The 26288-nt window shown below is 42.2% G+C and overlaps 1 protein-coding gene across 2 annotated transcripts in view; it reads right to left on the bottom strand.

Moving 5' to 3' along the window:
• Positions 1 to 1502: 1502 nt before the first annotated feature.
• Positions 1503 to 26288, bottom strand: part of VCPKMT (valosin containing protein lysine methyltransferase) — a 29216-nt gene continuing 4430 nt past the window's right edge. The window contains exon 6 of one of the 2 annotated variants that reach the window (XM_081229065.1): positions 1503 to 2753. In XM_081229065.1, coding sequence (XP_081085191.1) covers positions 2694 to 2753 — 60 coding nt within the window. In that variant the 3' untranslated portion in view covers positions 1503 to 2693. Of the gene's footprint in view, positions 2754 to 24412; positions 25752 to 26288 lie in introns of those variants that run through there. The other variant, XM_081229066.1, reaches the window with a different exon arrangement.

Consider the following 26288-nt stretch of genomic DNA (forward strand, 5'->3'; position numbering starts at 1 on the left):
AAAAATAGAGTTGCCGTATGATCCAGCGATCCCACTCCTGGGCATATATCCAGAGAAAAACTCTAATTTGAAAAGATACATGTACCCCAATGTTCACAGCAGCACTATTTACACTAGCCAAGACATGGAAGCAACCTAAATGTCCATCAACAGATGAACGGATAAAGAAGATGTGATATATAAATATACAATGGAATATTACTCAGCCGTAAAAAGGAATGAAATAATGCCATTTGCAGCAACATGGATGGACCTAGAGATTATCATACTAAGTGCAGTCAGACAGAGAAAGACAAACATCATATGATATCACTTATATGTGGAATCTAAAAAAAATGATACAAATGAACTTATTTATGAAATAGAAATAGACTCACAGACATAGAACACAAACATGGTTATCAAAGGGGAAGGGGGGAGATAAATTAGAAGCTTGTGATTAACATATAAACAATACTATATATAAAACAGATAAACAATAAGGATCTACTGTATAGCACAGGAAACTGTATTCAATATCTTGTAATAACCTATAATGGAAAAGGATCTGAAAAAGAATATGTGTGTGTGTGTGTGTGTGTGTGTGTGTGTGTATACTGAATCACTTTGCTGTACACCTGAAACTAACACAACATTGTAAATTAACTATACTTCAATTTAAAAAATGGTTAAAAAAAAGATGTACATTTCAGAGGGGAATGGATTTTATAGAGATGAGATCTATGTGCTTATCTGATGTAATCAGGCACGTGTACAAGCTTGCATCATATATATTCCCTTTACCAACCTGGGTGTAGACAGAAGAGTACAGTGTTAGGAGGTCCCAGTGAAATATGGTAAATATCCTACACTAGTGACCACTTGCCAGTTACCAGACACAGAAACCACACCTGACCCTTCTTCTTTGCATGAGAGTGTCACTGCTGGGGTCCACCCTGCCAACCACTAAGCAATTAAAAATATTTTGATAAATAAGCCCATTCCATTTCCTATTACTATTCACCATCATCTGACTTACCTGTCATACCACACAGCAAAGATGTATTTTATATGAAAATCTAGTCAAATAACAAGGGTGCTAGACCCAGCCTTTCAAATTCCTTCTCACTGAGAGCAAGTTGGTACAAACATTTTTAAGATAATTTGGAAATAGTGATTAAAATTTAAATACAAATATCCTTTGACCTAACAGTTCCACTCCTAGGATTCCCCCCCAACCCCGGCCCCATGGATAATAATGACAACAAAACCAAGCCAAAACAAAAATACACCTGTGTGTATAAACATTTCTTTCAGCATTATTTGTAAGAGCATAGGATTAGACACAATTAAAATGTTCTTTAATAGATGATGGTTAAATAAATTCTGATACATCCAAAAATGAAATTTTATGAAGTCATGAGAAAGAATGAGGTAAATTTTTACGGGATAATATTGAATAAGGAATGTGCTACAAGACACGTTAAGTGGAAAAGATGCAGAGGAGTGGGTGTAGTGTGTATAGCACGTGTAGCACGTAGTATGCCTCTTTGTACGTCAAAAGGATATCAAAGCATTCACTTATTCAAATTAAATCACTGGTAAGTGCCTCTTTCTCCATGTATTTACTTCTATTGAGATTATAGATTTTTGTTATCATGTAACTTACCTTGTTCTAAGAAGCCCTGGTGCCATCATCTCTGAATCAAAATGACGAGAAAGGAGATTAAGACCTAGGTGCCTCCTTATACCCCCAGGGAAAAAATGGAATAGATTGGGTCTCATCGCATCTCTTCATTAGCCTCCTCACTGAAATATCCTGCTCCTTTTAAGTTGGTATTGGTGGGTTCTTGGGGGTGGGTTCATGTAAGTGTCCTTTTGAAAAATCTATACTACTGAGTCTGGTGCTGGTCTCTTAAGCCATTTGTGGAAATGAAAAGCAGAGCTGGGTTCTGATTTTCACCCAGGAGTGTAAAGTAAGGGGTGGATACTGGAGATTATATATAAGAAAAATCCCACCTATGTTTCCAGGGAATTTCCAGACCAACAGTAAGGTGGAGGCAGCTGGACTAGAGCATTAGGGACCACAGGATTCAGCTCCATACATTTAACCTTGGAACAGTAATGTGATGAAAAGTATATGCTCATGAGGAATGTCAAAACAGTTCCTGGTGTCTTGGGTTTGGTACTTTAACTCTCTCAAGGCAGTAGAATATAGTGGGTAAGAGCAAGGCTCTGCAGCCAGATTCCAAGGTTTGGAACTGGTGATGCCATTTATTAGCTATTTGACCTTGAATAAGTTACTTTCTGGTCTTAGTTTTCTAATCTATAAAATGGGCATAATTCTAGCACCTATTGCCTAAGGTTTTCATGATGATTAAAAAAGTAAACACAGGCAAAACACATACCAAGTACTTAACCAATGTTACTACATCCTTAAAAGCTAAGTATTAAAACCTTCAAACTTCTCACTGCCCGTCCCTTATCCAACCTCCCCGAGGCCATGAACTAAGATAACAGACTTGATCTTTGTCTCCTAAATTCAACAGAGCAGTTATTCCTAAGCAGTGTTGTCTACTGCAATGCAAATTAATGTAAACTATTCACTTTATCTCAAAATCATTGTAGAATCCCACAGTCATTAATTTCAAACCCAGACTTGCCTTTGTACATAATTATTAGTTCTTCTCTCAGGAGTCGGGACTGAAGCACTTTCATTCATTTACAAAAAGTTTAGGTGCCCGCCTTGGTGGTGGTGATAGCAGTGGTGGTGTCTGAAAGAGTCCAACAGAGCACTTGAGTTGATGTGTTAGAAATTCCCATTTGCTGCTGCAGAAAAGAGATACCATCTCAATGGAGTTTCTAGGCTGAGTGTATGGAAGTTTCCCTACCTTGGTGGCAGGACTGGGGGGTCCAGAAAAGGAGGTAGCTGTGGGATCCTGAGCAAGCCCTCACCTGTCTAGACCTGAGTTTCATCATCTCTAAAACAAAGAGATTGAATTAAATAGTGTAGTGGTTCTTTCCACTCCAAAGACCCTACGTAGATATGAACTCTGTCTTAGGAATGTGGGCTCTTTTCTTTTTTATTTTTTTTAAATTTATTTATTTATTTATTTATTTTTGCGGTACGCGGGCCTCTCACTGTTGTGGGCTCTCCCGCTGCGGAGCACAGGCTCCGGACGCGCAGGCTCAGCGGCCATGGCTCAGGGGCCTAGCCGCTCCGTGGCATGTGGGATCCTCCCGGACCAGGGCTCGAACCTGTGTCCCCCGCATTGGCAGGTGGACTCCTAACCACTGCGCCACCAGGGAAGCCCCTCTTTTCTTTTTTAAACTATACTAAAATACTCCCCTCTGCCCCCAAAACTGCCACCACACACCTAAATACACAAACACGGTGAAATAATAATGAAAGCTCCCATTTATTGAGTGCTAAGTGCCAAGTGCTTTATATACATCATTACACAAAAGCTCACAATAAACTTCTGAGGTAGCTATTAATTTTTCAGAAACCCAGAGAGGCCATGGTGAAGGCCAAAGTGGGAGCCTAGATTCTTCTCTGTAAAAGAGGAACCTGAGCTGGATGACTGAGGCCCCTTCCAGCTCCAGACCATTCTATATGTCTAGATTCATTGCATTCTCAAGCCTTCCAAGTCAGCCACACTTGAGGTGGTAGTCCTAGGACTGGGCAATTCCTGTGGGGCTCTTCCTGAGGTATAAAGTGTGAAATGGCACCATCATCCTTGGATTTCTACTTTTCGAATCTGTTTTGTGTTGGCCATGCTGGTTTTACGAAGCAGCACAAAAGGAGTTCTCTTAGGGCCCTTGAGAGCCTCTACGGCAGACAGAGATGCTGTACATTTGATTCCAAACCGCCTCCCTTCCTCTCAAAAACTCAGCCCCCTCCAGTTTCACTCAGGAGAGAGATTCCGCTGACTTCTCCTCCTGTGGGTTTTCAGCTTGTGTCAGGCCGCTGGGCAAGGCTGAACCAGAGCTCAGAGTGATGTGACCTCACTTTCGGTGTCTGGTTTCAAAGCACATATTTAAGTCTCTGATTCTACTGCAGCTGTACCTTTTCTGAGCTTTTATCTTCCATCCCTGCCTTAAGCATTTCGGTCTACCCAGCCAAGCTCCCTCTCTCTCCCTCACACACATATTCTCATTCATTCTTGATCTCTTTGAAAATATTTCATCGTGGAAAATGAACACATCAAAATTAAGACGGTTCCCTGTGACAAGAAAGCATACACAGAAGTGAAACCAGAGTTCTTAAAACCTCAGTCATTAAGAAATGTCTTTGGAACCATCCTCCTCTTTACAGGGCTGAGAGCTACAATAAATAGAACTCATCAGAGACTCAGACATACTCAGAATGAGAAATGCACATATTATTATGAGCAGCTGCATTCGTCTGAGTTCTTGGAGGGGTGTGGGGGAAGACTGCATTCATTCACTGCTCTGGAAAAGCTTGATGCCATCAGCACCCAAAGGTGCAAGTTCCCAGCGCCGAGTGTGGTACCCACCAGACAGGAGCATTCACAACAGCGGGTCCAGCCTCTCCAGGGAGCTGGGGGTACTGGGCCTCCTTACCCCACGGCTGGGGCAGCAAGGGGCCAGACACAACCTGTCAGAGGTGGGCGGGGCCGTGTGGGAGGACTTCCTGAGCAGCTCCCCACCCTGCCCGTTTCCCACTCCCCCCCCCCACCAAATCCTCCAAAGAAAAGAGTTAAGGGCCCGAAGTCTGTGGCCTGCCCTGGGGGTTGGAGAGGGGCAGGGCCCAGCCAGGCACCTGCAGTCCCCTCGTCAGCCCCTCAGGGACTAAAATCCTGCCATCTGAGAAAGGAAGGCACTACTTTATTTCCAGTTGGGCCATTCCTTGGGTGGGGCTTTCCTTTTGGATAGTTTTTTAGCAAAGAGAAATACAGAACACCCAGCTAAATTTGAATTTCAGATAACAAATATGTTTTTGCATAAATATGTCCCCAGTACTGCAAAGGGCATGCTTATACTAAAACATTTTTTTTGTTATTTATCTGAAATTCAAATATAACTGGGTGCCCTGTATTTTATCTGGCAACCGTACCCCTTTACAGCCTTCACAGGGAGTGTTTTTTCTTGCTATGTGCTCTCAAGCAGATATTTGTTCAGTTCTGATTCTCCTAGGATTCCTGATGAAAAAGCAGAAACTTCAGACAAATCTACTGAATAAAATTTCCAGGGGTAGGACCCAGAAATACACATTTTATCAAGTTGTTATCTAGGTGATTCTGATGCACATTTGTACTAGTTGTTTATCGCTTCCACACAAATCTCCCTAAAACACAGAGGCTGAAAACAACCAACACTGATCTCACAGTTCATATGGGTCAGGAATTTGGGATTGATTTAGCTTTGTGATTCTGGCTAAGCGTCTCTCATGATGCTGAAATCAAGGTGTTGGCTCAGGCTGCAAACATCTCTAGACTGCACTGGTGCTGGAGAATCTGCTGCCAAGCTCAGGTCCTTTCTGGCTATTAGCTGGAAACATCGGTTCTTCACCACATGGGCTGCTGGCTTTTCCCAGAGCTAGGGGTGAGAGAGAGAGAGACAGAGAGAGACACACACACACACACACACACACACACAGAGACTCCTCAAGACAAATCCAAATCCAGAGTAAACTCAAGGGAAGAGAATTACACAAGATCATCCACACCAAGAGGCAGGAATCACTGGGGACCGTCTTAGAGGCTGTCTACCAACATATTCAAGTTTGAGAATTACTATTACAAATAAGTCCTCAACAAACTGTAACCAAAACCACATTTTAAAAATGGGAGCCAATGTCTTTCTTTACTTACTTTTTTCCTGTTTCCATCCCTCCTCCCCATACACCCCTTGGGATTTGAGATGAGGAAGAAAAAATGAGGAAGAAAAAGTGGTCAAAATGACGATCTTAGGAGAACAGCAAAATGTTAAATTTTAAAATGCTTGCAAATATTGAGTAGGAGGAAATTATATGCCAATCCCATGCATATATAGCTGTGTCCTCCTAAAACATCTTAGCACTCAATGTGACTCTTGAAGAATCTCCTATGAGGACTTCTGGAGACATAATACGTAAGGTGACCAGTTGTCCCAATTTGCCCAGGACTGTCCCATGTCCTGGAAAACGCTTCAGTCTCAGGCAAATTGAGATGGTTGTTCATCTTCTTAACATGGTGCCAACAAGAAAGCACATCAATCACTCTGCCCCTGTCTACAGACTGAGTGGATCCACCTTGTGATGAAGTGGAGAGTGTAGGCTTTGAGCTAGAAGCCCACTAATGTGTGCCCTCAGCTGTGACCTTAAGCTATCTCACCTAGAAGACAGGCCCCATAAATCTGCTTTAGTGAAGCTTAAGTATAACGATGCCCATGGAAGTGCCTTGTAAACCGAAAGGTGCTGCATAGATGCTCTTTACTGCTCTTTTGAAGAGAAGACCTTGATCCTAGCTTGAAAGGTGGGACAAAAAACGTCACCCCTTTACACTCTTGCAACTAAATGTGACACTTTCTCTTTCAATTAGGTGGATGTACTGACCTCCAGAAAAGGTGAACACAGCCCACAAAAGCCACAGGACACAACTTTAATCTTCATTTTAATTTGCTGTTTAATCCTGAAAATGATTTACACAGTTCCCTCCAGAAAATGCTACACTACCAAAAAGGACAGTTGTCTCTATTGTATCCCCAATGACAAGTTTCCCAGAAAATCTGTGTGAAGTCTTGATAGAAAAGACATGATTCATTTTTCACAGCTCCAAGGGTGTGATTCCCTTCTCTTGGGAGAAAACCTGTCACCAGTGGCGCTCCTTCCCTCACCCTCCTCCACTTCCATTCCTCCAGACTTGGGAGACTTTTTTTTGCTGGTGAGAAAGGCAGTAGCCTGTAAATTGTGTTGAAGTGTTCATTCCTTCTTTTTCTTCTGCCTTTACCAGTTCCGGGCAGGCCTGCACATTTATATGATGCCAAGTCTCAAAATCAAAATAGGCAATGTCATTTTGAACTGACTCTAGTTTTCTTTGAGGTGAACCAGTTAGAAAGAATGGCCATGATTTGTGTTTTGTCCACTGTTCTCCTCCACCCACCCCTGTACCCTGGCTGTGTGTCCCAGGCACCCAACAAAGAAGCTGGACTGATTATGATGCAGAAGAAAGCCCATCTGGTCTGGTCTCTTTCCTGCCACTTTGCAGCCATATAACCTAGAACCTCTGTGAGTCTCAAGGGGAAGAATGGTATCTGGCCTTCCTGCAGCATGGGGTAGTTTGCAAGGATCAAATCAGATGAATGTAAATGAAAGATGTTTGAAAATCTTAAGAGTGCCATATAAACATAAGGTGTTTAGTTTTTATTACAGTCCTTCCTTCGACATGCTTCAGGTATCTGGCCAGCTGAGTATTCCTACAGTATTATAATTTGCAATAATAGATGAGAATTTCTACTTACTGACCTTAGCAAGCTTACCTAACAATTATAATAATTTTAACACTGCCACAAAGCTGTTGCCTTACGGTTTCTGTTTTATAGATTTAACGCTTAAGAGGCTGATTTTTTTTTTTTTTTTTGGCCATGTTGGGTCTTCATTGCTGCACGCGGGCTTTCTCTAGTTGAGGTGAGCGGGGGCTACTCTTCGTTATGGCATGCGGGTTTCTCATTGCGGTGGTTTCTCTTGCTGCGGAGCATGGACTCCAGGCACGCAGGCTTCGGTAGTTGCAGTGTATGGGCTCAGTAGTTGTGGTGCATGGGCTCTACGGTGTGCAGGCTTCAGTAGTTGTAGCGTGCGGGGCTCAGTAGTTATGGCATATGGGCTTAGTTGCTCCATGGCATGTGGGATCGAACCTGTGCCCCTGCAATGGCAGGTGGATTCTTAACCACTGCACAACTAGGGAAGTCCCAAGAGCCTGATTTTTGCCCTGCACTTCAGACCAGTCTCCAAGGTGTGTCCTTTCCTTGATATTCAAGATGGTCATACTTCAGTTTATGAAGTATTTAGCTTTTCATTTTATACCATCTCTACATATAGACTATTTTAAAAATCTTTTTTTTTTTTTTTTTTCGCGATATGCGGGCCTCTCACTGCTGTGGCCTCTCCCGTTGCGGAGCACAGGCTCCGGACGCACAGGCTCAGCGGCCATGTCTCACGGGCCCAGCCGCTCCACGGCATGTGGGATCTTCCCAGACCGGGGCACGAACCCGCGTCCCCTGAATCGGCAGGCGGACTCCCAACCACTGCGCCACCAGGGAAGCCCTAAAAATCTATTTTTGAAGTCATCAGTTCTACTGCAATAAAATTATTTTTTTTAAATGAGCAATGCTTAAGCAAACGTTAATTAAGTACCATAATTAAATAAGGGATTATAAACATTTTCCCCCTGGTTCATTAAGTTGCAATGCAAGCTTATAGTTAATATATAATTAAAACATTTACAGCCATATCAAAAGAAATGACAAAAGAAAAAAAATGTTCACCTACAACCCTACTAGCCTGATACGACAAGTGAACAGTCTGAAAATGAAACTAAGTAAACTGTTTCACTACAGCATTTTTCTTCTGAAGGAGAAAGGATGGGAGAGTCAGGCTCAAAGACTCAACCTTATTCAGGGTATTTGGGGAGTACTTACATAGGGTAAGCACCATGCATGAGCTCTCTCAGAAAAATTCTTGCTTTTTCTGGGCAAAGACATTGTGAGGGTTAATTTTACGTGTCAACTTGGCTGGGCCACGGTGCCCAGATATTTGTTCAAACATTATTCTGGATGTTTCTCTGAGGGTGTTTTTGGATAAGATTAACATTTAAATTGGTGGACTTTCAGAAAAAAAGATTCCCCTCCCTAACATGGGTGGGCTTCACCAATCAGTTGAAGGCCTAAAGAGAACAAAAGATTTGGGGGGGCTCCCAACTGAGTCCCTCAACTTCTCTCAGCCTTGATTTCCTCATCTGAAAAACTGAAAACACTTTGTAAACTATATAATACTATATAATGTCTGGTGTTATATTTATCATATTTCCTAAACTCATAGTAGTAGCTAACAACTGAGAACATCATATGTGCCAGGCTCTGTGTCAAGCACATATATTATTTCATTTACTCCATCCAACAACCCATGTGGTGGATAGCAGTATTGATCCCATTTTACAAATGAAGAAACTGAGGCATGGAGAAGTTAAGCCACTTGCCTTAGGTCACACAGGTGGGATGCAGCAGAGCTGGGACTTGTACCTAGATCTATCAGAATTTAGGGAATGTTCTCCCTAATGATTAGCTCTGTGACCAGGGGGAGTTATTTAACTGCTTTAAGTTCTGACATTCTTGTATGTACCATGGGATACCTGTCCATCTCCTCATCCTGGTGTGAGAACTCAGGGAATCACATTTGGGGAGGCATCCAGCATAGTGTCTGGCGTGCGCTCACAGTGCAACAAGAATTTCCACTCTAGACCCCCAGGTCCCGCACTGCCAGCCCCTGTGCACAGAGTACAGTTGGATCATACAGGCAGGGAAGCAGCCAGATTTGCTGGAAATCAATGACCAATCTGCCACATTTATCAAATTCTAGTTTTTAAAAATGTTCTTCCTGAAAAGAATCAATGAATTTGAACAAATTCTTTGCTTTTTATGTTAAGACTTTTAATATGTTACATGAATATCTTCTTCTTGAATATATTTATGAGAAATCTAATTCACGCTATAACAAACTTTTTTGGCAAATCAAACATTCCTTAAAATACTAATGAAATACATCTCATATTTAAAAATATAAGATTACTATGTTAGTTTGCTAGGGCTGCCATAACAAAGTAGCAGAGACGGGGTGGCTAAAACGATAGAAATTTATTTTCTCACAGTAATGGAGGCTAGAAGTCCAAGATCAAGGTGCCAGCAGGGTTGGTTTCTTCTGAGGCCTCTCTCCTTGGCTTGCAGACAGCCACTTTCTCCCTGTGTCTTCACATCATCTTCCCTCTTTATTTGTCTGTGTCCTAATCTCCTCTTCTTATAAGGACACTAGTCATATTTGGTTAGGGTCCACCCTAATGGCCTCACTTCAACATAATTACCTCTTTAAAGGCTCTATCTCCAAATACAGTCACATTCTGAGGTTCTAGGTGTTAGGACCTCAACATATGAATTTTGGAGGTACACAATTCAGCCCAAAACAAATATATATTTATTAACTATATTCACATTAAAAACAAATTCCTATTTATTGGACATCTTCAGAATCACTGACTATGCATAAAGAATATATTTATATTCACTGACTATATTTGAGAAAAATATATGCATGAAAATATTCATATAGAGAGACTCTTTGAAACAAGCTTTCAGTACACTGGTTTATTTTGGTACATTTGACAAGTTGGCCATATGGTGAAATGATATTTTATTCAGTAGTCTCTCTGAGAATTAACAATTGGGCATATTGATCCAGAGCTGATATAAAGCCTGTATGAACCACAATCTACTGGGACCTCCCCACCCCCAACAGTATCACACTGTTACCTGAAAGAGAAAAGCACCCAAAGCGATGATCACCTCCTGAAACAAGGGCAGCAGGTGGTTGACAGGAGGCCAGGAAGGGGTGTTCTGCGGGAGGAAGGAGTGGGGGGACCTCCAAACCCAGGGAAGGTCAGTTCAGCAGAGTGCTCCCCTGGGAGCCTCCAGATCCTGGTACATGGGATGGGCTGGGGGGGCAAGAGAAGGGTGACCCTAGAGTTAACTCCTGTTTCTCAACTTTGCATTTCTTTCTCCCCTTTCCCCAGATCTCCCCCAATCAGGCCACAAGGGCAGTTCTGTGCCACAGATGCCACTTCCAAGTCACCCCAGTAATGGATCCTTTAGCAGCTTAAGCTCCTTAATGTGGAGTCCCAAGTCCCCTCTTTCATTCAGTTAACAGTAAAAACCCAGGACATTAGTGGTGAACCTCTTTCCCCCCACATCCATGTCTAAATTTAGCTACATCTTCCCTCCTCCCTCCTTCCCTTCTCTTCCTTCCTTCCTTCCATTAGTCTTTTTGAAGAGTTGACCCTCTTCTTTCCAGAATCAGTTTACCTGCCTGTGCTCTGCATCTCACTCCTCCCCTGTGGGCTCCTCCACTTGCCCCCCACCCCCTCAAGCCCCCCTTTATCTTCAGCCACAATCTCTCCTCTCTCATCCTCTTGTACAAGCCTTCTTTCAACCCTGACTCTCCCCTCATTCCCACCAAACTCTATGAAGTAAGCTACTGCTTTCACTTTCTCCACTCTGTCACTTTTATTCATATCTCATTTTTGTATTCCCTCCAGGATCTACCACAAGCATCATAGGCACTCAAGAAAAGATAGTTGGGTTAATGGAATATTCTTTGAGTGAAATGTGCAGGGACCATGAAGGGTGTAAAGAAGACTCTGTTCTTGTCTTCAAGGAGGGGGGCCAAGGAGTTAGTGAGACAAGGTAGAAACATGAAAAAAAATGTCACCAGAGCCACACTGGAAACAAACAGAAGAGAATCTTTAAAATGGAGGCACCGGGAGAAGAGCACCCTTGTGTGTTCACTGAGGGCTTCCGTGAGCACGAATCAGTGAAGCCACAGTGAGCAGCAAGGACCAAAGGGACCCCCAACCACCCTGCCACAGCTGGGGGTCACAGAGAATGAAGGCACATTGTAAGGACTGGGGACACTCTTGTGGAGGACAGTGTCCCTGGCGGGAGGAAGGCAGTAGAGAATGCATGGAATGCAGGCATAGGCCAGCATCAGGCTTCGGGGCTCTGAGGACCCAAATGGCAGGCTTCCCAAGGCTGGGCAGCTTTAAATCAGGCCCCGGAGCCCCACAAGCCAAGCAGTGTCTACAGCCTACCTGGGCAGACCTGCTACTCTAGATTCTTTCAAGAACAATGAAATAAGGCCGTGTTGAGTTGAGGAGTCCTTCCACTTGATAGGCTGGAGGAGTCCTTCCACTTGATAGGCTGGAGGAGTCGAGGGAAACACATTTGCAAAACCAGGCCACTCATCTATGCTCCCATAGTGAGAGTAACAATAACAACAAGAAGTATTTGTAAAATGCTCAGCAGGCTCTGGGCCCTGTCCTAGAGTACTCACTCCTTTTAGGAACCTCCTCCTTTCCATGACAGCAAGCAACTCACAAGCCACGGGTGTCCCCAGCACCTGCCACAAGCCTGGCCCATTGAACACAAATGAGGAGAGATGGTGACTTTGTCTCTGTATGTCTGCTGTGATGAGACAGTGAGGGGGACAATTGATAAGATCTGGCCCAAGATCAACTAGGGTGTGAAAAGAAGAAAGACTGAGAGACCAAGGGGAACTGATCCACAGTCTGTCTCCCCTCCCTTCTGTGGACCTTTGGCTAAGACCCCTGCTCATTAGAGATGAAGTAGCTCCCCTCTGTTTATTTTAGAATGGCACACACTTGGCTGAGAAGGGGGAAAACGGATCAAGCTCAAGCCTTTTGTCAGACGTAGGCACCAAACACAGTAACTCGTATCTCCATCCAGCTTTCAGGTCGACACTGGGCTCTCACATCCATTTTCCTGTTTGAGCATCCTAAGGACTCTGTGAGTGGGCAAAACAAATGTCACCACCACCATCCCCATCCCCATCTGACAGATGAAGAAACAAACTCAGACCCAGGGACCTGCCCGAGGACTCACAGCTAGTCAACAGCAGAGGCTGGAGTTCAGCCTTCACCCTCAGACTTCTATTGAGCCCAGGACATCTCCACCAAACACTGCAGAGGCACATCTTTAATCAGGAGAGGGACAGGGTAAGGGGGTCTGCGTGGCCACTGTCCTAATACTTGGCCACCACAGTTAATACCTGGTATTGATTGTTTGGAAAGGTGGTAGCAAAACGCCCTGGGAACTCACAGCTGAGTCCAGAGAGTCGTGGGAACTCTCCTGTGCTCGGAGAAGTGTTTCTGGGGAGATTTGCCAACTGGAGCCACTCTGTCCCCATCCCTACCAGAGGAGGCTGAGCAGGCCAGAGTCCTGGGCTCTTTATAGAAGCCCACTCTCCTTGCTAGGGTCCTCGTGGCAGGACAGCACAAACAATGCCATTCTTTTCGCTGAAGAATAACGGTCACATTTTTCAAGGCTACCTGGCAAGTTACACCTGTGCTCCAGAGACACTGGTAAGAAATATAAAGCCATAGAATTCCTCCAGGCTTTTTTTTTTAACATCTTTATTGGAGTATAATTGCTTTACGATGGTGTGTTAGTTTCTGCTGTATAACAAAGTGAATCAGCTATATGTATACATATATCCCCTCTCTCTTGCGTCTCCCTCCCACCCTCCCTATCCCACCCCTCCAGGCGGTCACAAAGCACAGAGCTGATCTCCTTGTACTATGCAGCTGCTTCCCACTAGCTATCGATTTTACATTTGGTAGTGTATATATGTCCATGCCGCTCTCTCACTTCGTCCCAGCTTACCCTTCCGCCTCCCCATATCCTCAAGTCCATTCTCTACGTCTGCGTCTTTATTCCTGTCCTGCCCCTAGGTTCTTCGGGACCATTTTTCTTTTTAGATTCCATATAGATGTGTTAGCACACTGTATTTGTTTTTCTCTTTCAGGCTTTTATCAATTAATTACAAACCTACTTACAGCCTCCACCCTTCGACACACACACACACACACACACACACACCATCATACTCTGCTCACATTTCACAGGCTTGGCAGAGATCTTTATCTAAAGCAAAGCTCTGAATTGCTAAGTGGCAATATTAGCTATTAGCTTGGGTCTTATGTTAGCCCTGATCACATTAAGCATGATCACATAAGGTAGAACTTACATCAAATCTGACCGTCCCAAGCCCACCCATATGCAACGTCAACATTTAATCTGGTTTCTTATTGGTTGGTAATTTAATTCTGCTACAACTGCAGCCAATCATCTGTCAATCATCAAAGCTGCCTTTAAAATTAACCCAGGTCTCTGTTGTGGGAATAATAAGTGAATGGTTGTCTTATGTCTTTCATAAATTAGCCCTTATGAGAGTCAGGGATCATTCTGGAAACTTAAATTCATGTCTTTAGATTTTTTTTTTCTTGACTTGGTTTTAGGATGCTGTATAGTCACAACATAAGGACCTCAGGTATCCCATACAAGAAGTCACAACTAATTTTAAAAACTACCCTACCGGGCTTCCCTGGTGGCGCAGTGGTTGAGAGTCTGCCTGCCGATGCAGGGGAAACGGGTTCGTGCCCCGGTCCGGGAAGATCCCACATGCCGCGGAGCGGCTGGGCCCGTGAGCCATGGCCGCTGAGTCTGCGTGTCCGGAGCCTGTGCTCCGCAACGGGAGAGGCCACAACAGTGAGAGGCCCACATACCGCAAAAAAACAAACAAAAAAAACCAACAAACTACCCTACCAATTTATTTGGAATAACATGATGTGAGTATAAACTGTATTGACAGTTTCAAATCTGGTGATATTTAAAAAAAAAATTAGGTTCACTTCAATCTTTCCAAAACCTTGACTGCTCATGACGATTACACCTAAAGTTCAGTAAAACGTTTATTGCACATGTAACATCTGCACCCCAAGGGTCAGCTCTGCCTCCATTCCAGAGCCCTGCTCTAGCATATACTGGGAAGAGAAGGTTTTATTTTGCATCACTCTCTGTGGCCCATGCAGCCCTGGGACCCTCCCTGGCCCTTCCAGCTCTGCCCTGTCCAGCTGGTGAGCTCTGCTGGGCCTTCCAGACCCATCTCCATGCAGAGGATGCTGCTCCCTTCCTGTGGGTACCCCTGCAGGGTGAAGGTGGGGCAAGTATGTTTCTTACACTGGCCTCTTCACTTTCTGCCACCACATATAGGCTCGACCCAGGTATGAGACTCTCCTGAAAGCTGTGTAACTAAGGGGAATTAAAAGAGGTAAGAAATGAAAACTTCACACTAAATGTAGGCTTTCCCTGTAACCCATGAGAAGCAGCAAGGAAGTTTTTTAACCTTTCTTAGATGACACTGCTGCTCCTACTCTTGCTTTCCAGATCTCAGACCTCACTTAATACGTGCTGTAATTCTCCCTCCACTTTTCAGGCAGCCCCCTAACCACAGGGGTTACTCCTACCCCAGAATCCACTCTCTCTTGAAGCAACTGTTTTCTCAACAATTCATTTTCTCAATGCTAAGTAACAACCCCATGACGGGGATGGAGCGGGGGAGGCTTGAACATTTTTCCCGGTGCAAAGGCAGTGGGTTTGCTCTTTTGTAACACAGTTAAACTGCTCTCACAATGGGTTTTTATTTCTTTACTTTTGCTTTCTGAGTAGTTTTACGATGTTTACTTCTGTAGTTTCATAGGTTAAGATTTCCACAGTATGATCAGCAACCAACACTATTCTAGGAAGCTTGTAAATCAACTGCTAGGATGATTTAGCTGGTATTATGGATAAAATAAAGACTTAAAAAGCAGATTACTTCTTGGGAAAAGTAGTGGTTGAGAAGGATCATAAGATAGGGGTAGGGTTTGAAAGGCAGAAAAGTTTGAAGGACCTACCAGCTAGGACCTGCTCCACGACAGGGAAGAGAAACCCAACCTCAAACCAGCAGAACAAAGTTAACTAGGTTATACAACTGGGAGTCCAGGGGGTGCAGCTGGCTTCAGGCATAGTTGGTTTCAGAGGCTCAAACTGAATCATCAGGACAGTGTTCTGATTTCTCTCTTTGCACCTAGGTTCTGCTTTCGTCTGTGTTGATTTTTATTTTGGGGCAGCTCAAGTCTTACTTTTATCCTTAGCATTAGCTACCCTGGAAAAGAGGAAGTGCCTCTTACCCAGGAGGGCTCCGTGGGGTTAGCGTCGGTCATGTGACACCCATCCTTAAACTGTGGTGGGGGACATGAGGCTGTTTGGCTGGGCTTGGTCATGGGGCAGGCAGAGGGGTCAGTGCAGTGGGCGCTCAGACAGAGATTTAGTCTTCAACAGTCAGTTGGGAGAAGGTCTGATGGAGGACAGAAGTCATTGCTACAAATATCCACTACACAAAAAGATGATGCTTCTTAACAGAAGCAATGAATCACACTGTGTACATCCAGAAAAGTCAGTTTTGGTGAGAGAGCAAGAAGGAAGCAAAAGGAGATACGCTGAAGAGGGTATCAAATACCCAGCATGGGAGTTCCTACTTCACCTGGCAGCCTCTGGGGAGGTTTTTGAGCAGGACGTTGAACAGTTTGGAACTCCAAGTCAGGAGAGTGCTCCAGCACCACTGTTTGCACAGGTGTGTGGGGAGGTATTGCAAGTGGGAGACATTACAGCAGCATAAATTAGAGGTAATGAGGCCTGGCCTTAGGCAACGGCAGTAAAAAGAGGAAGGGGAGGAAGACAGGACAAAAATACTGCTGGTTGGGCGAGCAGAGGAAGCTATCAGGCAGGCAGCTGAAGAGGCGAGGCCAGAGCTTAGGACAGGGGTCAGAGTCAGAGGGCCAGAGAGTGGGAAGCTACAATCGGCTTGCTTGCGGTTAGAATCAAGAGAATTGCCAAGATCTCCCCTGTGACTTCTTACTCCCTTCCTGTGATGAAGGCAGAGTCTAAAGAGAAGGTGAAGAAGTCAGGTGGGAGTAAAAGTAAATGACAGGCATGCTGCTATACTGGGAATCCCGCCTTTCTGACAATAGAGGCTTTTGTTTTTTCTGGCCCAGGCTATGTGTTGTTTACTTAGGATGACTTCTATCGCACCTCTAGTTTGCAAGAGATTATCAGTCTGAACTCTCAGAGCAAATAATTGAGGCTTATGCTGGGGAGATGCCTTCTTCCCTACCCTTGTCCACATATATTATCTAGTTTAAATATCACCACAGTGCTGTCCAGTAGATGTCATTCTCACTTTACAGAGAGGGACACTAACATTCAGAGAAACTAACTTGCTCAAGGACATACAGCTAGATTCGGTGGTAGCCAAGTGAGCCATGTTCTCCTTAGGAGAAAAACAGAATGTTCAAGCTTGGGTGCATAAAGGAAAGGTGAGTGGATTTAGAACAGATCTGGGGCTGTCTTCCAGAGCTAATTTGGAATTTTGTTCCTACCAGCCACACTAAGCCTCCACTGTTCTCTCTTCCTTGGAATCTAAGGTTAACAACCAGACACTTATTTCAGACAGAGAGTAACAGACTGAATGTGGGTGTCAGAGATATGCTGGAGAGTGAAAGGAGTTTTGAACGACAAAATTTTTTTTTAAATCCTTGTGGCAAGATTTAGAAAGATGATAGCTATTTTAAAAGTACATTGTACCTATGTTCGTAAATGTCACTAAAACCTAAAGGCATTCTCTGGTTAAACATTTATTATTTATGGGAGTGTGAAACTTGTTTTTCCTCTTTCTAAGTTTCAAGAAACCAGGCCTATGTTCAATGTCCATTACATGCCATGAGATTATTCTTTACACTCACTTGGAATGTAAATATCAAGCTTCTCCATTTAAGTTTTGGATAAAACGTGCTATTTATTTTGGTGCGCCCCAATATGCAACTGTACTGTGCATGCAGTACAAGCAGGTTTTCAGGACACATTCCTAAAAGAACAAGGTCAGGTACTGAATGTAGATACATGGGATTGTGTGTATTATATACACATAACTCTGGCAATGATTTATCAAAGCACCAATGAGCCAACACATGAACCTGGAACTCAGACTGTTAAATGCCTGGACTTCAGAAGATTAACAACTTGGAATAAAAGTTAACTTTTAAAAAATTACTCAAGAGTTTTTAAAAGCACTGACCCGTCAAGGGTTTAACAGACTGCCAGCGGTACTTCATTAGAGCTAATGACATGAAGGAAATCTGCTAAGTACTCAACATGTAACCCTGTAAGGACTGCATCTAGAACAGCTCTTTTTCAAAAGCCTTAGTTTTGTTTTGCAAAGAAGAAATATCATTGTTTCTAACCTTGTGAATATTAAAAGGTGTGAACTTATCCTTCACCAAAGTAAGTTAGTGTATTACAGGTAAGCAATAGATGTTTCTAAAAATTAAGACCAGCTATCTAGTGTTCATGACAATCTTTTCCATCAATTGCAAACAAAAAGATCTTGTAAGTTTAATATAATGCAGTTAAGCACTTGTGCTATTTTACTCTGACGGAGAAGCAGATGCAATTCAGGGTTCTGACTCTCATTCTTATCTGTTGGTACAGACATAGTCAGCCTGAGGGATTAGTTAAACTAAGCTCTTGCAACCCATCATATATGCTGATTACATGGTAAAAGACGGTTTGTCCAGGAGGCAACTATTACACAAGTACTTTATAGTCACCTTGCTCTTTTAGAATGAACACATCTAAACTCTGAAAGTAATTATGCAGATACATCAAGTCCCAGACTTCAGAAAAATGACCTGGTGCCACTTATCTACTGCTTATCTGGTCTCAGTTTAATACAGATAAGAACCACAGAAGGAAAAATTCGCTAAGGGTCCAGGATGGTGGAATCTCGGAGCTCCAGTCAGCAAGCCCAGGCTCCGTTATTTGGAAATGAGGATTTCCTCTGTTTTTGTTGGCCTCTGAATGCTCATGGCACTTGCTTTAAAACCATAAAAATGGACAGTGAACAAAGGTTTTCCTTCCACTATATCTTTTTTTTCTTTCTAAATTGCTTACTTGTTCAAGTAACAGTACTGTTCAACAGTGTCCTCAGGCTCCTCCCACCCCAGGTGCCATTCCCACCATGATGAGGCAGTGATATTCGTAAGGGCGCTATACTCTAAAAAAGATGCCCAGATTTCACACTGCGACACAGACTTGCATTATTACATTTTCCAATCCCCTGATGTAAAGTAATTCCATCTCTAGTATAATCACAACATTTATTGAAGGCTTACTGTGTGCCAGATAGTCCATGTATTAAACTGATTTAATCCCCATGGCAAACTATGGGGCAATTTATTATGATCCTCACCTCACATAGGAGGAAACTGAGGCACAGAGTCACAGAGCTAAGTAAATGGCGGAATTGGGATCTAAATCCAGATAATCTGGTCTCAAGGCTTGTGCTCGGATAGTTTTCAGAATGCTTGTGAGAAAAACATTATCATAGAGATAATTTGCTCTAACATATTTTAAAACCTACTATTTGAAAACTATGTTATTAATAATGAATTACATAAAATGTATCTCACAGTTGATGGACTCACTAGATCTTTACCAGAACTCCAACACAAAAGGACCTAAGACAATGTCTTAAATGACCCCAAATACCTAACAGTTTTAACCAAACTGGTGAAAATGATTTCAGAATTTGTTTTCCTACCCAAAATCATTTAAACTGAAAACTTTGTCTTTCCATTACCTGATTAATTTTCAGTAAAATTCTGTTGCCACAAACTTTTTCTAATTCAAATACAGCCTGAAGGTCTCTATGGTATGAAAACTGAATATTCTACTTTTAAAATGTTTATTGTCAGTGAATCAAAAACTCTTTCAAATCCTGATGTTCCTTGAGGAAAAATTTAAACTGAAAGTCAAATATCAGTTATAGAACTGTGATATAGCCAAAGACAGAGCTTCAGTCTTTTGATGTAAAAGCTACTTACTACTCTAGTGAAGAAAGTATACTGGTTTGAAAAACTAATTGAAATTAATTAGAAGTTTCAAGTACCTCAGATGTAAGATCATGCATTATATAAAAGGTACTTTCAAGGTGAATTTAATTTTTAGAACTTTGCAATGTCTGTCTCATGGAAGATACCAATAGCAGAGAAATGGTTTATGAATTGCAATGTATGCAGCTATATGAATGACAGTCAAAACTTCAAAAGGCATATCAAAATGCAATAAAAAGATAAATCAAATACAATTTTATAAGAAAAAAATCCCTTTTCACTTACACCATTGTTACGGCCTGAATGTTTGCACTCCCCCCACTCTCCCATTCATATATTGAAACCTAGTCCCTCAGTGTGATGGTACTTGGAGGCGGGGCATTTGGGAGGCGAGTAGGTCAAGAGGGTGAAGCTCTCCTAAGTGGGATTTGTGCCCTATAAAAGAGACCCCAGGGAGTCCCTTCTCCCTTCTGTCCTGTGAGGTTACAATAATACAGCTGCCTATGAGGAAGTTGGCAACTTGATCTTGCACTGCCCAGCCTCTCAGAACTGTGAGAAATAAATTTGTTAAATAAATTTGTTGTTTATAAGCCACCCAGTCTATGGTATTTTGTTATAGCAGCCCAAACAAACTAAGACAACCACATAATATCTGAAAGCAACTCATGATAGGTACATTTATTCTTTAAAATCTAATTTACTCCACCTTTAAAATACAAGTGTGATTCCATTTCAAAATATTCTATTTTAACAACTTCCTGTCTATAAACTGTTTAAAGACAAAGTCAAGCAATGCCATCTACAGGGAACCTTAGGAACAACAGTCATACTTCTATGACCCATACTTTTCTTTAAGTGAATACAATGTCTGTAGTCTGAGTTAATACTGTATGTGACATCATTTAACAAGGAAACTAGGTATGCTGTGTAAAAAGCCCTACTAACAGTCATTCTGGATTATTAATACTTCTTAAAATAATTTTAAATAACCTAACTTCACTCCCAAATTCACCAAACATATGATCCGTGGACCCTTGGTAATGAACTGTAGAAGGCTAAGATTTAAAGCTATGAGAAAATTATAAGACACTGATGAAAGAAATTAAAGGTGATACAAATAGATGGAGAGATATACCATGCTCCTGGATTGGAAGAATCAATATTGTGAAAATGACTCTACTACCCAAAGCAATCTACAGATTCAATGCAATCCCTATCAAACTACCACTGGCATTTTTCACAGAACTAGAACAAAAAATTTCAAAATTTGTTTGAAAAAACAAAAGACCCCGGATAGCCAAAGCAATCTTGAGAACAAGAAACGGAGCTGGAGGAATCAGGCTCCCTGACTTCAGACTATACTACAAAGCTACAGTAATCAAGACAGTGTGGTACTGGCACAAAAACAGAAAGATACATCAATGGAACAGGATAGAAAGCCCAGAGATAAACCCACGCACATATGGTCAACTTATCTTTGATAAAGGAGGCAGGAATGTACAATGGAGAAAGGACAGCCTCTTCAATAAGTGGTGCTGGGAAAACTGGACAGGGACATGTAAAAGTATGAGGTTAGATCATTCCCTAACACCATACACAAAAATAAGCTCAAAATGGATTAAAGACCTAAATGTAAGGAAAGAAACTATCAAACTCTTAGAGGAAAACATAGGCAGAACACTCTATGACATAAATCACAGCAAGATCCTTTTGGACCCACCTCCTAGAGAAATGGAAATAAAAACAAAGATTAACAAATGGGACCTAATGAAACTTCAAAGCTTTTGCACAGCAAAGGAAACCATAAACAAGACCAAAAGACAACCCTCAGAATGGGAGAAAATATTTGCAAATGAAGCAACTGTCAAAGGATTAATCTCCAAAATTTATAAGCAGCTCATGCAGCTCAATAGCAAAAAAAACAAACAACCCAATCCAAAAATGGGCAGAAGACCTAAATAGGCATTTCTCCAAAGAAGATATACAGACTGCCAATAAACACATGAAAGAATGCTCAACATCATTAATCATTAGAGAAATGCAAATCAAAACTACAATGAGATATCATCTCACACCAGTCAGAATGGCCATCATCAAGAAATCTAGAAACAATAAATGCTGGAGAGGGTGTGGAGAAAAGGGAACACTCTTGCACTGCTGGTGGGAATGTGAATTGGTACAGCCACTATGGAGAACAGTATGGAGGTTCCTTAAAAAACTAAAAATAGAACTACCATATGACCCAGCAATCCCACTACTAGGCATATACCCTGAGAAAACCATAATTCAAAAAGAGACATGTACCAAAATGTTCATTGCAGCTCTATTCACAATAGCCCGGAGCTGGAAACAACCTAAGTGTCCATCATCGGATGAATGGATAAAGAAAATGTGGCACATATATACAATGGAATATTACTCAGCCATAAAAAGAAATGAAACTGAGCTATTTGTAATGAGGTGGATGGACCTAGAGTCTGTCATACAGAGTGAAGTCAGTCAGAAAGAGAAAGACAAATACCGTATGCTAACACATATATATGGAATTTAAGAAAAAAAATGTCATGAAGAACTTAGGGGTAAAACAGGAATAGAGACACAGACCTACTGGGGGTGGGCTTGGGGATATGGGGAGGGGGGGGCTGTGACTGGGCGGGGGAGAGGCATGGACGTGTATACACTACCAGGCACGGGGTGGATGGATGGTGGGGGGTGGCCGCGTGGCGCGGGGGGATTGGCTCGGTGCTTTGTGGCCGCCTGGAGGGGTGGGATGGGGAGGGTGGGAGGGAGGGAGACGCAGGAGGGAGGGGATGTGGGAACAGATGTATATGTATGACTGATTCACTTTGTTGTAAAGCAGAGACTAATAAAAAAAAGGAAAAAAAGATTTAAATCTATGTAAACTTAAAAGACTTCAAAGTTATAATTGATAATAGTCACTGGAGGCTACACCTGTAACAATTTTCTTTTCCCAGCTCTTGAATTCCCCCTTACTCTTGAGTAGCATCACTTTTACCCTCTCGGCCAGATTCTCTAAATTTTCAGATATTTAGTTTCTAAAACTCAGCCCTGTTTATTTTAAAACCTATTTCATAGAAAATGCCACATTGGATTCAAAGCTCTTTCCCTCCCTTTAAAGTATAGACCCACTTTAATCACAGATGGTTTTTATACTTCTCTTTCCTTTTCTTTGCTCTCTTCTTGGGAGGTAGATGCTAGAAGAGGTTTCTTTATTGCAGTAGTTCTCAATTTAGGCTAAACATTAAAACCATCCAGAGCCCTTCACCAAAAACACCATGCCTCTGGTTTAACTGGACTGGGAAGGGACCTGGACATGGTTTGCTTGTTTTTAGTTTTCCATGTACAGCTAGTTTGAGAAGCACTGCCTTACTGGGGGGTGGCTTTCTAATAGGCCATCACTGCACTGTGGTAAGTGGCTTATGGGTTTCATTGTTCACAGCAGCAACCCCCACTCGCCTGGAAGACCAGAGGCCCACTCCTGAGCAGTTCCTCCTGGCCCTGGCAGTCCACTGAGATTTCAAAGTTGCCTATATTCTGGCTGACCCCCAGACAATGGCATCACACCTCACTCATCTGCTGCACTGCCTGCTTTTTAACCTCCCCATGTTGCTGCAGTAGGCCTCAGGCCAGCACGATCCATCTCTAATGCCTCTCTGCCTGACAGTCCCCACAGTGCCTCTCCAATTCCATTCCCATGCTCTGGGATTAAACAGATGTGTTCATCTGCTGAGTAAAGACAAACCAAACCAGGTGGAAAAGGTGTTGGTCTCCCCTTCTTGGAGGCATCCTGGGTCTTGAATTATTCCCTCAGGTCTCCCTCCTGTGGTTTCTGAGTACAGATGCACTCTGTTCCCTCCCTCATGAGAGCTCAAAGGGCTAAATCCCTTTCCCCAACACTGCACTTCTCCAAAAGAAGACCTCTCCCAGGCCTCCCCAGGTGTCTATGGGATGGTGGTTAGTGATAGCACGTGTTATCTGATCTGGCACCCCTCAGTAAGCCCTGCAGTGCTTACTGGTCCTGATCACCGTGGTTCTCTGATCCTAGAATGTGGGGATTAGCACCTTTTAACCTCTGCTTTGGCCTTATTCCAGAATAAGATAATAAAACTCACTTGACTTTCTGTTACAAATTACTTAATTCTGTAGTCAGTACCATTAGGTCAGTTCCCCAGAAACAGATGACAATGAATGTATGCAAGTGACTTATTAAGGAGGTGATAAGTAAGGGAGTGGGACTAGGACATGAAAGAAAAGGAAGCACACACAAGCAAGGGTGTGATTCTGGCTAAGTTGCAAAGAGGCTGACTTCAGCCCAACCCCTCCAGGAAGTTTTGGTGTATGGTCACCTGTCTGAGGTAAAGGAGCTGGGCTTTCATTACAGGACTGTCAAGGGCACTTCAGGCAAGACCCACAGTGACTCTTTTTAGAAGTACAGTGAAAACGGGAGGAAGGTGAAAGGTATCTGAGGAATCTGGATGGACTACTATTGCTGGTCAATGTTAAACTAATTTCTACCAGGTTCTATAATGTTATGAAATAAGCCAGAAAGTGTCGTTTGTTCTAAGACTTCACTAGTAGTACCTGGTATTATTTGTAACTAAAAAAGTATCATATACTTAGGTTACACTAACTGCTTAGTAAGCTGCTTAATGAAATGCTAAGAGCAGTTTGAAAAAAAAAAAAAAAAACCAGCAGAACAAACATTAAAGATTGAAGCAAGCCTGAAGGAAAAAACTGTTCTCTTGATGTCAATCTTTAATTTCTCTAGGGCTGCTTTTGCTCTTTCTGGAAACCAGTCACCGTCTTTAAATGTTCATTTTCTCAAAAGCTATTTCTGAAACATTCTCAAAGTCACAGGATCTCATAAACAATGTTTATTTTAACATAAAAATTGTGCCACCTAGCACCAATGCTTGTAAGTACCAGAATTCCATCTGGTTTCCATTACACTTTGGAACCATGCGACTGAAGTCCTGATAGATCAGTCTGTGAACAGATGATTCTCATGAGAACATAAAACAGAGACCACATAGAATCAAAATCATTTGACAACTGTATACAGAACTACATTTGTAGTCATTTAAATACTTTTCTCTGTTTCATACAAACAAGTTAACACCAGTGACTTTAGCCGCATTTTCCTGGAAGCTATACATGAGGAAAAGTGCAAGAGCCACATAAATGCAAGAGCCTGAAGCTGGACTTTTTATTTGCACTCCATTCTCAAATAAACAATTTTGTAAAGATACCTTTTCCTCCCTCCCAATCTCCCTATATCTTACTTTCATCTTTATCAACTGACTACGGTATAATCTACTATCTAACTCACATAGTAAATTATACTGTAGTCAGTATGGGGAAGGAAAAGCATAGAACTTGGCCACAAAACAGTATTTTCATTTTTTTTCTTAAAGTAAAAGAACACAAGTATTAAAGTTATCTTTTTTTTTTTTTTTGCGGTATGCGGGCCTCTCACTGTAGTGGCCTCTCCCATTGCGGAGCACAGGCTCCGGACGCGCAGGCTCATTGGCCATGGCTCACGGGCCCAGCCGCTCCGCGGCATGTGGGATCTTCCCAGACCGGGGCACGAACCCATGTCCCCTGCATCGGCAGGCGGACTCTCAACCACTGCGCCACCACGGAAGCCCCTAAAGTTATCTTAAAAGCAATGAAGTGGAAGATACTTAACGATAAAAACCACTGCATAAATACGTTAAAATAAAAACCTTCTTTTAAATTTATCTTGAAGACAAACTAAAATTTATTGATTTGAATTTAAACATTATTAAATAGTAACTGATATCTCTCTTTAGAAACCGGATCAACTTATCTCTGGTTTCCTGAAAATACGCCAAGTCAACCATGCTACTTCACTATTTTGGGCAGACTTTAGGCTAACCTCAGTACCTATTTTTATTTGAGGAGTGACTGAAACATGTTTCTTTTAAGCAGAACTTGATGCCGAGCTAAAAGTAAACTAAGTTGGATTTCAGGCCCATTGGCAGGTAGGCAGTCAATCATTTTTCGTACTGCAGGCAGCCCGTGGTGGTTGTCTATATATCGGATCCCTAAGGACATGCTGGAAAAATCTGTGAACACAATCTTCCCATGCTGTATTCACATGCTCCATTCACAATGTCAGCTTACCCACGTTGTTAGAGGCTTGGGTAAGATGACTAGATTTCATGACGGAAATTTCTGTAAGAAAAAAATGGAAACCTTAAAACACTGATTTCTTATCATAAATTAAGTATTTACCGGGTACTTAATACTAGATAATATTCCTAGTAATGGCTAACAATTCAAATGAACAGCCATGCATAATATTTAGAGATGGTCTTTGCTGATGCCCAAAGTACAAGCAACCAAAGAAAAAACAGATACATTGGACATCATCAAAATTGAGAACCTCTGTGCTTCAAAGGACATACTATCAAGAAAATGAAAGGACAACCCACAGAATGGGAGAAAGTATTTGGAAGTCATATATCTGGTAAGGGTCTAGTATCCAGGATATATAAAGAATGTTTACAACCCAACAGTGAAAAGTCAACTCAATTTTAAAATAGGCAAAGGATTTCTATAAAGATGTACAAAAGGTCAGTAAAAAAAAGACACTCAACATCATTAGTCATTAGGGAAATAAAACCCACTTCATACCTACTAAGATGACTACAATAAAAAAGATAGACAACAGTAACTATTAGTGAGGATGTGGAGAAACTGCGACCTGCA

The sequence above is a fragment of the Mesoplodon bidens genome (genome assembly GCF_964165515.1).
Source record: "Mesoplodon bidens genome assembly, chromosome: 3".
Classification (NCBI taxonomy): domain Eukaryota; kingdom Metazoa; phylum Chordata; class Mammalia; order Artiodactyla; family Ziphiidae; genus Mesoplodon; species Mesoplodon bidens.